The following is a 13,142-nucleotide window of genomic DNA, read 5'->3' on the forward strand; positions in this document are numbered from 1 at the left end:
TACTCTTTACTGAAAGATATAAGGCAAGGAAAAGGTTTGAAGAAACAACATAAGCTAGAGAAAGAGCACAAAGCCCAGAAGAACTGGATTTTAGACTTCAGTTTGCCACTAAATAGAGAGGGGAGGCTGGGGAAAGTGCTTCATCTCTCAACTTCAATTTTCTCATTCCTAACTTGATGGTTGATGTAAGGATCAGGTGAGGGAATGTTGTACTTTATAAATATAAAGCAGTCAGTCAATAAACATTTATCAAGCACCCACAAACACACTGTGCAAATTGCTGAGTATACAAAAGAAAAAGGCAAAAGACAATCCCTGCTCTTAAGGAGTTCACAGTCTAATAGGAGAGGCCAGATACAACAAATTATGTACAAACAAGTCATTCACAAGATAGATTAGAGATAATCAACAGAGGGAAATTACTAGAATTAAGAGGAAACAGTTATGAAAGTGGACTTAAAGGAAGCCATTGGAGCTAGGAGATGGAGATGGAGATGGTGATAAATGGGGGAGCATTCGTTGAATGGGAGATAGCCAATGCTTGGAGTAGGAGATGAAGTTTCTTGTTCAGGGAACAGCAAAAAGATCAGTATCACTGAATAGCAGAGTAAAGGTAAGTTATTATCTGTATTTTTTTTTTTTAGGCAATTGGGGTTAAGTGATATGCCCAGAGTCATACATTTAGGAAGTATCTGAGGCTGGATTTAAACTCAGTTCCTCCTGACTTCAGGACTGGTGTTTTATGTACTGTACTATCTAGAAGCCCCTTATGGGTATTTATAAAATAGGGACAATACTTAGCCAGTCTAATGCTAGTTCTTTTCCTCTACTAATTATCTCCACTTTAGGGAAAGACCTAAGGTCTCCCAGTTGTCCCGATCCATAGCTGGCCCTTGGATCCAGATGGCTCCTGAGGAGAAAATAAGGCTGGTGACTTCACTCAGCACCTCCTTACTCAAATCCAACTCACATGTCATAGTATCACTTCTTCCCTGATGTCATGGTCTTCTTCAAGAACAAAGGACAAATAATAACAACTTTATCCTTGTGCAAATCTTGTATCCACTTAGTTGTTGCATGTTTTCTCCATTAAACTGTGAGTTCATTGAGAACAGAAAATTTTACCTTTCTTTTTATGGCCCCAGTACCTTCAGGTAGGTGATTAATAAGCATACTAATTTAACCTATCTTATAGGGCTGCTGTGAGAACCAAGTGAATTAATGTATATGAAAAGTGATATGGCATACCTGGTAGAATGTCTGGGTTCATAGTCTCTCTGACACTTTTTAGCCAAGACTAGATCGGTTTCTTCATCTATAAAATGAGACTCATCTTCCTTATGTCCCTCCCTCCCAGAGTTACTGTGAGACTCAATCAAATAGACTGAGCATAAAATAAGCATTTTAATTAAAATGAAAGCACTATATAAATGTAGGCTGGTCTTTAGTACTGTGAAGAAGGCACTGACCAAGTTGGTAGGAGGATGGGAGTGTGAGAAAATGGAGGAAAAATGGCTGGGGTCAGATGAGTGAGCTACTTCAGAGAGGCTGCAGGACCCAGAGAGGTAGTGGTTGCCTGTACTGGCCCACACATGGTGTTTCAGTTCTACCCCTATTCTCCAGTCTTCCCGCCGTTTTTCATTGTTTTTGCCATTTGCAGAATCCTGCATTCCAAAGGGGGCCCTGGCCAGTTGTGTTCACTCTTAGAGAAATAGGAGTTCTCCCTCCTTCCCTGTCTTAGTTGTCACCCAGATTTTCCCTCAGAAATGAGGTTTGAGGAACTGGTCCAAACTTTGGCTGTAAACTGACATCCTGGGCATCCTGGGTGACCGAGTGGGTAAGTGTCCCTGCCAAGGGTGCTCTGACTCAGCGTTGGTTCCTTGCATTTGTCTCCTTTAGGGCTAAGAAGAGCTGGGGGGGGGGGCAGTGCAGTTTTTGCTTTTAGCAATACAAGTTTGAGCAGGAAATGAATTGGGGAGATGAGGCCCTATCTGCTCTGACACTCTGGGCTCGATAGGTTCTTTGTGGTGGGGCTTTCCAAGAACTGGAGGAGCAGTTGAAATAGAAGAGCAACATTTACAAGAAATGCTCCCCCCCCCCCTTCCTCTCCCCAGGTCCCTCCTCCACCCTTGGGAGAACCCAGTTTAGCCCCAAACTAACAAGATAAATGATTCCTAGGAAACATGACCTGTCTCCATTTATCCCATGCTCACTGGGATAGATACCCCTGCCTTGACTTTCTATATTGGGCTAGAGCTGGAAGGAAATTCAGAATGCCCTGTAGAACAACCCTTTTATTTTACAGAAAACTACAACCCAGAAAAATTGAATCACCCAAGGTCTTTGCTGTTCAGTTGTGGCTGATTTTTTTGTGAAATTGCTGGAGGCTTTCTTGGCCATTTCTTTCTCCAGTTCATTGGACAGATGAGGAAACTGAGGCAAGTAGAGTTAAGTGACTTGCCCAGGATCACAGAGCTAGTGAGGCCATATTTGAATTCAGGAAGAATTTGACCTCAGACACTGACTTGACTGTGTGATCCTGGGCAAGTTACTTAACCCAGATTGTCTCAAAAAACAAACAATAAATATCTTCTCCTTCATGGAGTCTTTATTGATCAGTCCAGTCCTACTTAGGGCCATTGTCACATACTGTCACATACTGCATTTGGATAATGGACTTCTCTCTACCATTAAATTACAAAAAGATTTATTCCTTTTTCTTTTAAAGCCCCAAAGTCTGCTATCTTGTACATGGTTTCAGGGATTGTCATGTTCTAAAATTTCATCAGCTGGTGGCCAACTCAATGGCAATAAACTCTGCCTATTTAGCCAGGCTGGTCTGTGAAAAGTGCAATCTATTAAGGGGACCACAATAAAAGCTTCTAGCAAGTTTATTGTAGAATGCTTGAACCCTCTCCTTCACTGATCTTAATCCTGAGCTGTAGTGGCAATATTTGCAAAGGATTCAAGAAGCCCTAGGCCAAACCATAAATAACTAAACATGCCATCTCTAGACTGTCACACACTCACTCACAGTTACTAGATGCTGTTCAGCTTATGTGACCCTGGGCCAGTCATTTAACCAATTCATCCTGTTTATAGCTTGTTTGTATGTTGTCTCCTCCATTAGGCAGTCAGCTCCTTGAAGGCTTTTTCCTTCCTTTGTATCCACCCCCCCCCCCAGTCACTTAACAAAGTGTCTGGCTCATAGTAGGTGTTTAATGTTTATTGTCTGCCTTAGAAGTTTTAAGATTTCAAGTGGAAAATAGATGTCAATTGACAATATAGAATTTCTTCATTAAGAGCTCCATGCACAGGTCTAGTCAAAAATAACAAAAAAAAAAAATTGAAGCTATTGTAAAAATCTGAGTTCAATTCTTGCCTCAGATACCAGTACTTGGCCCTGGACAAGTCATTTAATCCCTATTTGCTTCACTTCCTCATCTGTAAAATAGGGACACTGGAGAAAGAAGTGGCAAATTACTTCAATACTTTTGCATAGAAAACCTTAGTCTATAGAGTCCATAGACACTACTGAACAACAAACAGCTGGCACAATGGGGAATGACATTTTTTTTTTATTTTAAAAAGTAGTCCTGTTACCTTAAAAGGTTTAGAACCATTGATGTAAATGCAGGCTGAAGGAGTTGCCCCAAAAATCAAACAATTCACTTTTTATTAAGTATTAGGCATTGTTCTAGTTATGGTATTAAAGAAATGAGAAGGTCCCTGTTTATGTTCTGCTGGGGGCAGGAGATACATATTTAGAGAAGTGAGTATTTAGAGAAGTAAACAAAATAAAAACATGATATTGGGAAGGGATATTAGGGAAAGGTCCCAAGCAATGTTGGCAATAGAGCTGAGCCTAGAAGGGAACTAGGAGTTCCAACATGGGGTTGCTTGATTTTGTTCATTGAGGACCAATATCTGAAAGGATATAGACTTTTTGCAAAGGCATGAAGGTAGGAGATAAGGAAAACTGGTAAGTGGGTCAATTTGGCTAGAGTAAAATGAGGAAGTCACGTTTAATTTGTTTGGAGCCTTTTTTTTTTTGGCCAGGCAATTGGAGTAAAGTGACTTGCCCAGGGTCATCATATCTAGTACCTGCCCAGTGTTTGATATCTGAAGTTGGATTTGAACTCAGATCCTCCTGACTCCCTGGCATATGCTCTATTTAATGCTCTACCTAGCTGCCCCCTGGGGCCATATTGTGAAGAGTTTTAAATGCTGTCATATTGTATTTTTCCCTAAAGGCAATGGAAAATGCCAGATTGGACCTGTGATTTCAGAATATCAATTTAGCAGCTGAGAGATGGCTAGTTGCTAGATCTTTGGATTTCAAAGTCAAGCTTGGAGTTCATTTCCTGGCTCCAATCATTATCAGCACATGACCTAGGACAAGTCGCCTATCTTCCAAGCAGTGGTGCTTCCTTCACAAGGTTAACTTATTAAAAAGGACTTTTTTTTAGGTAAAAGACTTTTCAATCTTTAATATAACATTGTTGTTGTGTCCAACTCTTTATGACCCCATCTGGAGGTTACTTGGCAAAGGTACATGAAGTGGTTTGCCCTTTCCTTTCCCAGTTCATTTTATTAGATGAGGAAACTAAGGCAAACAGGGTGAAGTGACTTGTCCAGTCACAGTTTAAGTCTGAGGTCTCCCTGATTCCCGGCCCAGCACTCCACTGTACCAACATCATTACGCTAATCAAAAACCGAAGCCAAACTTTTTTAAATTTGTGAACACATTGACCTGAAAATGAGTCTATCCTATCATCTAGAAGAGAGAACATGTACCCTTGGGGGAGGCATGCAAAACTAATGGAGCAAAGTTTCAGAAAACTTGATTTCCATTGAGAAGTTCCAAGACTTCAGAACCCAAAGGACCAAGAAACTCAGGAAAGTAGTACAGAATCCCAGATTAATTCTACTTCCTTCCTCTTGTAAAACCACATTAAGAAGCAGGTTGGACCGTAGCCCAAGTTTTACAGGTAGACAAGCCTAGCATAAAGAGGAGGGGGAAGATATTGAATCCCAGGATATCCTGGGCTAGATTCCCCAAGCAACCACAACAAGAGGGAGTCTAGACCAAGAGAGGCTGGGGAAAAATGGTAAACCTTTTTCAGTATTTCCATTCTGATAATATACCAGCACCATTATATGGAAGGTTTTAAATGAGCTCATGAATTCTAAAGATCTACCTTTTGTCAAACTTCAAGTTAACCTAGCAGGAGTGACGTGGAAGTCATTCTAGATGAAAACTTTTTCAGTCCCGGCAAACTAACTCTGAAAAGAGAGATAGAAAATTGCTCATCTTCTGGTCTCCCTTAATCTTATTCTCTTCCCTTTGCCCAGTTCCAGTCTCACTGCCAACAACTAGTGGTCCTATGTTTTAAATCTGCTCAGCCCAGTGTGGATAAAACAGAATTTCTCATAAGTCTGAAGATTGTCCATTTAAGATCACTTGATTAACTTTGTGAGTTTGGGCACAGAATGGATCGATGGTTAGAGCCATAGGTTAAGACAAAGGATTTTTTTTATTTAAAAACAGCATGTATAAAAAAAAAAAATAAGATCTTCTTTAATCCCCCTGTACAGTATTACACTTGATAAAACCAGCAGGCTACGTGCTGTTTGAAAAAACAGCCCCAGAATCTGGAAGGCGAGCAGCGCGTGCACACACACCACATACACCACCATCCAGAAGGGTTATATACACAAGCAATGCCCCTCCCCCATTACCCACGGAAACTAGACACATGTGTGCAGGTGAGGGGAACAAAGGCAGTCCGTCCAAGAGCTGCAGGCAGCTGTCTGGCCCAGGGCCCTGACACTCCATGCAGTGCCCAGGGACATACAGAGCAAGTATTGGCAGTTCCCCTTCATTTTTTGCTCCCCCCAACCAACTACACACACCAATCACCACCCCCAGAAGGTCCCCAAATTGGAGAGGAGGAAAAGAAAACCAAGGACGGGCAGCTGTGAAAAGCTGAAGGGGGTAGAGAAGAGGTGACAAGCCAGGAACCAAATAAATAAATAAATAAATACATAACATTGACCTCCAGGTTAGGATGCGGTTTTTTTTAACCAAAAAAAAAAGGAAAAAGAAATAACTTAAAAAAGGCAAAAATTCAACAAAAAAAATTCCAAACAACTACAATCTTTTTTACACTAATGTGCCAAATGTACACACACATTTACAGTTTTTTTCTTTTCCTGCTGAGTTGCATTGTCTGTGCGGGTTGTTTTGTTTTTTTCTCTTGAGGTCTTGGCTTTGAAACATTAAGTTAACAACCAAGGAGGAAGACCAGTTCTAAAGTTTTACTACAGGAGGCAGAAATTGGGCAGGTGAGGTGGCTCAGTATTTGGCCCCACAGCTCCTTCCATGGCACCTTTCTTAAGGATTGGAAAGGGAGGAGGAATTTGGGAGGAGGTGAAGAAGAGAGAAGAGGGAACCAAACCCAGGCAGATTTTTTGGAAAAGCAGCAGGTAGAGGGCAAATTCCAGTATTTCTCCCAGCACAGCCGGAGTCACCACAGAAGGCACTCTGAAGAGTCGGAAGGGGTGACAGTGACGGAAATACAATGTTATAATTCAGTCCTATCCTACAGTTCCCCCCCCCTCCAACCCCCACCCACCCCCACCCACCCTTTTTTTTTCCTCCAACCCTCCCAGCATTCAGTAGAACTCTATTAAGGTTAGGAAATCAGTCTCAGCCCAGGGCTGAAGCCTCCAGGATTTTGCAGTGTTGGGAAACACTGGTCACCTGGGAGAAGTGGTAAGGGAAAAATCCTTGAAGTGGAGGCCCAGGCCACCTGGGATGGAGTAGTTTCTCCTAGTGAGGAGGCAGCCTCCAGGGAGCTTGGATCTGGAATGAGCTATGAATTGTTGTTCCTGTAACAAGCAAGGCCCTGCTTGATTCCAAGAGTCATTGGTACTTGGGAAGTGGGAGAAGGGAGGAAGCTTCCCCTGCCTCTCTGCCCCTTGAACATCAGTGAGGAGGTGGAGGGGGTGGGGAAGCCTGAAGAGAGGCTATTATTTGCTGGACTCTGGCATCAGGCTGTGTAGGTGGATCTCTGCTGTCTCCTGGGGCATGAGCACATCTTGCATCCATGGATGGCTCTGGATCTCTTCAAAGGATGGTCGATCTGATGGTCTCAGAGCCAAACACCACTTAATGAGATGCTGACATTCTGCATAAGGCAAAGGGAGGCAGGTGGTGATTAATAGCAGTGACAACTTGACTGAGCAATGTGGTCTGCCCACTTGGTTCTAAGAGGACAGGTATAAAAAGCCAAATCTGGGTGTGGTGACCCCCCCCAGCCCTACTGAGGTTACCCTTACTGGAAGAGCAACCCTGTTTGTTCTTTAGTTAAAAAGGTATTAACACCTTCATCCTTCAGATGGGGGGGGGGGGGAGGAATAGCCATCTTCCCTTATGTTAATCATTTCCAAATTTTTATTGGTAGAGTTAATCAAAAGATCATCTAGCCCACAATTCCAACCCAACAGAAAAAGGACTTTTAGATGAAGCACCAATAAGATGAAATTAGTCTTTCAAAGTAGAAACACTACAAACAGTTAAAAGCTTTAAGACAATCTGAATTATTCTAAAAATCTTGAATTGCTTTCAAATTCCTCACTTTGGCACAGTATCAAGAACAGAAAATATTAGACCTATGTTTAAATATAAGAATTTAAACTTAGAAATAATCTAGGGTGTGTGGTTTGTTTTTTAATTTTTTTGCTTAATATACTCATTGGTGTTAAGGTGACTCACTGGTGCTAATGAACAAACCACATGGGCTATTCCTTTCAGTTCCAAAAGAAAGCAAAACAGACTAGTTTCTTTCTGGACCCAGGTACTAAGTATGAATCACCAGTCTAGTGTTACACCATCCCTGATGTCCCAGGACTGTTCAGAACCACCTATAGGAGCAGTCTGACAATATATATATATATATATCCATTTGGCTATCTGGAGTCTACCCAGATTCAAAGATTTTTTCCAGTTCAAAGGGGACCAAGTCCTATCATAAATCAATATCTAAACAATACCCATCGGAAGACATACATACAGATACAAGTTGGGTTTTTTTTGCTTTATAAGTTACCTGAAGAAATTCTTTGCCTGAAGAACACTTGGCCCCGAATAATTTCTTCATCATGTTCAAAGGGAATATCGCCACAAACCATATCATACAACAAGATCCCCAGGGACCACACTGCTGCAGACCTGCCATGGTATCGGTGGTAACGGATCCACTCTGGTGGGCTATACACTCGGGTCCCTGAATAATACACCGTGGGAAATTAGTAGGGTAAACGGAAATTTTTTTTTAAATCATAGGAGTAATAAGAATGGTACATGTAGTTGCTCTAACCCAAATATTTCATACCAGACGCTGTGGGTGCTAAATGTTTGTTAAGGATTAATAAGGGAGTAGGTGGCTCATGGTATTTCCCGGATGTCTAACAATAAACTCAAGTTCTTTAAAAGTTTGCTTGAAGAAATAGGAATTTTTTTGGTAGGGTAGATAGGTAGTGATAGACAAAGACAAGACAGGACACCAAATTCATAAAGGAGAACACCTATGGAAGACAGTTGGAATCCTAGCACTATTCTTTTGGGGGCTACTAAATCTATCATGACAGAAACACTTGCTAAAGTCTAAACAATACCTTCCAAAAAGATCACCTGGACTCCTTTGAAAACCTTAACTTACCAAGTTTTATTGATAACCCTATTATTTGCTTTTTTTTAATGGATAGGGGAGGGAAGGAGAGAATTTAGAACTCAAATTTTTTTAATTAATGTTAAAAATAAATAAAAAAGAAAAACCTATGTCTGCTAAAGTTCCTAGGTCTCTATTTAAATAAAAAAATTTAAATTTAAGTCATCTAGGAAGTTATATTTCTTTGAGATCTCAATAATTAAAAAAATTATTTTTAACAACCTTGTGCTGAAGCTGATATAGAAGCAAAACCTCCATTTTTACTGACAGGAAAACTGAGCCTCAGAAAGGTCATGTAATTTGACCACTTTCATTAAACTGGTAAATGAGTTTCCCCTTTGGTGAAGGGAGTTTTGACTAAACGATCTCTTAAAGTTCTTTTTTCAAATCTAAATGTGGCCCCCTTTAGGAGACCACCTATAAAAATCATGGTAAGTCTCAAATCAGACCTATTTAAAACCGGCTAATTTTAAAACTAAATTCAAATGTTACCCCAAGACTTGACTTTCATCCAAACCGGTGACATCAGAAATTGGGCTCCCATCCATGCCCTGGTAAAGCTTTAACGTTAGACCCACGCCCTCTACTCTGCCGCTGCCACCTCCGCCACCTCCTTCTCCTCCTCCTCCTCCTCCTCCTCCTCCTCCTCCCCAGGCAGGAAGAGTAGGCTGAGGTCAGAGCAGTAGGGCTGGTTTCTAGGCCACGTGATTCCTGTTTACAAACTTTGGGTTGTAAAAAAAAAAAGAGAAAAAAAGCACACCCCGGCTTCTCGCTCACCAGGGGGCAGCAGAGGCCTGGAAAGGTGGGAGGGTCCCGCCAGCCATTAACTGTGAAGTACAAAAAATGCAGCCCAGGCCCAGCATCTTCCAAGGGCAAATCCACACAAACCGCAAGCCCGAGTCACAGGTTTGGAAAGTCAGCAGTTTGTTAGCTTAAGCCTGGCGGATCATCAGCCGCCGCCTCCAACGCTTGGATGTCAGGTGTAGGGGAGCTCCCGCATTCCGTGCTCCCGCAGCCAGGGCCAGCCCCGGGCCCCTCCCCTGGCCCCGATGATGCCTCCCTTTGGCCCAGGGACTGGGAGCTTCGGGAGCGGCGTGAGAGGCGCCGGGGGGTGTGGGGGGGATGAACTCGTGTTCAGGTCTTCAGATCTTATTTCACAACACTCACCCCCGGACCCAAAACAAAAACAAACCGCCTCTGGCCGGCAAAATGAATAACGTAGTCCAGGGACCAGGGGGCACTTGGGGTTTTTCCCGATGGACTCCGCGAGATCAAAAGGGAAAAATGAGGCGAGACCACCCACCAGCAGCGACCCCTTCCCCTCCCCCTCCCCGGGGCACTCTGCGCTCCCAGCTCTCCTCCCGGCGTGGGAAACTGGGTCGGGACTTTCGAATCTGGGCCGGACAAGCCGGGTTCGGCGTCCCTCGCAGCCGGCTGGCCCCGGGAGGGGGCGCGGCCGGGGCTCCCCGGCCGCGGCGTTCCGCCGAGTCGGCGGGACCCCCCCCCCGTCCCTCCCAGCCCGGCGGGGGGGGCCCCACTCACCGTCGAAGTCGGTGTAGACCGTGTCCTTCAGCAGCGCGCCGGAGCCGAAGTCGATGAGCTTGAGCTCCCCGCGGCTCAGGTCGATGAGGATGTTCTCGTCCTTGATGTCCCGGTGCAGCACCCCGCAGCTGTGGCAGTGCCTCACGGCCTCCAGCACCTGCCAGAAGAAGCTGCGGGCCAGCTCCTCCTGCAGGGCGCCGCGCTCCGTGATGAAGTCGAAGAGGTCCTGCACGGGCTCGGGCCGCTCCAGCACCAGCACGAAGCTGTCCGGCCGCTCGAACCAGTCCAGCAGGCGGATGACCCCCGGGAAGCCCGAGCTCACCTTCTTCAGCAGCAGGATCTCCATGGGCACCCGGCTGCCGTTGGGCTGCGGGCGAGAGTGGGGGGTCAGGGAGCGGCGGGCGGCCGGGCCCGGCGCGGGGACGGGGCGGGGCGGACACTTACCAGCTCCCCCCAGTCGGAGATGCGGTCCCGGTCCACGTGCTTGATGGCGACCTGCGGAGCCCCCCCCAGACAAGGACCCCTCGAGTCGCGGCCGGCCTCCCCGCCGCCCCCGCCCCGCCCGGGGCCGCCCCCCGCCGCCGCCGCCGCCGCCGCCGCCGCCCCCCGCCCCGGGGCGCCCGGGGCCACTCACCGGCGCGCCATCCGCCAGCCGGGTGCCGGAGTACACGGAGCCGAAGCCGCCGCTGCCCAGCAGCGGGCCCACCTGGTACTGCTTCTCCAGGGGCTCCTTCTCCTTCCCTGGGGAGCGAGCGGCGCCGTCAGCCGCTGCCCCCCGGCCCGCGCCCACCCCGGCCCGGCCCGCGCCCCCGCCCGCCGGTCCGGCCGGGTCCCGCCCTCCGCGCCGGGTGGGTCCTCACCGGGAGGCGGCTTGGCCGGGTGCAGCTCCACGCAGGGCCCGGAGCACAGGTGAGCCAGCGAGTTGATCTTGGACAGCAGCATCCCCGGGTGCAGGGGCGGCGGGGGGCCGGAGGGGCGGCCGCCGGGGCCGGGCGGGGGGCGCGGAGCGGGGCGGGGGCGCTGCCGGGACGGCTTGGCGGGATCAGCGTGCCGCAGCGGAGCCCGCGGCGCTGCGGAGCCGAGCTGGCCGCTGCAGAAGCCGACCCGGCGCTGCCGCCGCTGCCGCCGCTGCCGCCGCCGCTGCTCCTCCCGCGGCGCCCGCCGCCGCCGCCGCCGCCGCCGTCGCCTCTGCTTCTGTAGCCGCCGCCGCCGCCGCCGCCGACCCTGCCGCCGTTTCTGAGACTTCTTCCGCCGCCGCCGCCGCCGCCGCCTCTGCCGCCTCTGCCTCTGCCGCCGCCGCCGCCGCCGCCGCCGCCGCCGCCGCCGCCGCCGCCGCCGCAGACGCCCGGCTCGCCCGGCAGCCAGGAGTAAAGGGGGCGTAGCGCGCGGGAGGGGGGGCCGCGCGGGCGGGCGGGGCCTCTCCGAGAGGCTGGGCGGGGTGGGCGGGGGCGGGGCGCCCGGCTGCCGAGTCGGCGGTGGGAAGAAAAGGGGGGTGGGGGTTGGGGAAAGCAGCTGGGAAGGAGAATTCCCCGCCGCACCGCCGGCACGACCAAACCCCGCCCCCGCGAGGCCGCCCCCGGCCAACCAGAGCCCGGCGGATCTGCATAAAGCGGATGCCCCGCCCCCCGAGGGCCCCCTCCCCCCCATCGTCAGAATGGTAGCTACGCCGCCTCGACGTGGCGGGAAGGAAAAGGCGCCAAAATGGAGGGGGAGGGGCGAGCGAAGTGCGGGCTCCGAGAGGAGGAGGCGGGAGCCGGGTGCAGGGCCACGGGGAGGAAGGATGGGGAGGGGCTTATCAATTCAAACCCAAACAATAACAAAAGCCATCAAAGGAAGCCCGGGGTCTGCCCACCTCTCTCTTCTTTCTTTGCCTCTCTCTCTCTCTCTCTCTCTCTCTCTCTCTCTCTCTCTCTCTCTCTCTCTCCCCCCCCCGGGTCCCCCTCCCTTTTCCCTCCGCCTCTCTCCTTTCTTTCTCTTTCTCTGGCTCTCCTCCTCCTCACCTCGTCCTCTCTCTGGGCAGTAGAAGCTCGGGGCCGGGCTTTTGCAGTAGCCCAAGTTGGGTGACTATTGCATCCATCAGTCGGGGTGGCAGTGGAGGATGGGAGGGCAGGGGGCCGTGTGTGTGTGTGTGTGTGTGTGTGTGTGTGTGTCGAGCAGGGTGGTCGGAGGCGGGGGGAAGCGTCTTTATTGTGTGTGTCTGTGTGACCTCCGTGCCGCCCCGGCTGGCTCAGCGGACGCGGGGTTTGCTCCCCGGGAGCCTGTGGCTGAAGGACGAGCGCCCGGCGGTGCGGGTGAGGGGGTGGAGGGTGGCACTGCAGGGCCGTGAGTCATGAAAGGAGCGCCGATGGCTCATAGGTCTCGGGAACAAAAGTGGGCTCGGAACTCCCTAAACCGAGGAGACGGGGAGGTTGCCATCCTGGCTGATTGCAGCCTTTCAGGATGAGGTGACATTTAAATACTTTTTACCATTTTACCATCGAGAAGAAGGATGAGCGAGCGAGGCAGCAGTCGTGCCGGCGCGGATGGCAGACGCCGGCCCCGCCGCCGCCTCCGCCGGTCGCAGGCGCAGTCCCAGCCCATCTGGATTTGAAGCTTCTGGTTTCATTCACATTTTTCACCTCCCTCCCCCACCCTGACCACACCCAGCTTTGTTGCTACTACTTAGCTCATCCCTCGCCTTCCCCGGGCCGCCTTCCCAGCCGCTTGCAAACTGCCAACAAAAGTGCAGAACGAGTTACTGCCTTATGACTTTCTTTGGATTTTTTCCCCCTCCTTCATTTAGGAGGAGATTGAACCCTGAAATGTGAAGATTGAGTTAAGAAGAAGGGTGAAGCCGGGCGAAAAATCAGCCCCTCGAGAAGGGCT

The 13,142-nt window shown here is 49.0% G+C and overlaps 1 protein-coding gene and 1 long non-coding RNA gene across 2 annotated transcripts; both read right to left on the reverse strand.

Annotated features, from left to right (window-relative positions):
• Positions 1 to 6,915: 6,915 nt before the first annotated feature.
• PIM1 (Pim-1 proto-oncogene, serine/threonine kinase) lies at positions 6,916 to 11,324 on the reverse strand. The gene is made up of 6 exons (XM_074236387.1): positions 11,138 to 11,324; positions 10,912 to 11,018; positions 10,722 to 10,772; positions 10,278 to 10,644; positions 8,115 to 8,291; positions 6,916 to 7,193 (listed from the first exon to the last, which is right to left on the reverse strand). Exons 1-6 carry the CDS (start codon positions 11,217 to 11,219, stop codon positions 7,036 to 7,038), a joined length of 942 nt encoding a protein of 313 aa, XP_074092488.1. The 5' UTR covers positions 11,220 to 11,324; the 3' UTR covers positions 6,916 to 7,035.
• Positions 11,325 to 12,250: 926 nt separating this feature from the next.
• On the reverse strand, positions 12,251 to 12,881 carry LOC141523306 (uncharacterized). The gene is made up of 2 exons (XR_012478451.1): positions 12,744 to 12,881; positions 12,251 to 12,663 (listed from the first exon to the last, which is right to left on the reverse strand). It is a non-coding gene; the product is annotated as an uncharacterized LOC141523306 (long non-coding RNA).
• Between the last annotated feature and the right edge of the window lie 261 nt (positions 12,882 to 13,142).

This window comes from Macrotis lagotis, chromosome 5, assembly GCF_037893015.1.
Source record: "Macrotis lagotis isolate mMagLag1 chromosome 5, bilby.v1.9.chrom.fasta, whole genome shotgun sequence".
In the NCBI taxonomy this organism is placed as follows: Eukaryota; Metazoa; Chordata; class Mammalia; order Peramelemorphia; family Peramelidae; genus Macrotis; species Macrotis lagotis.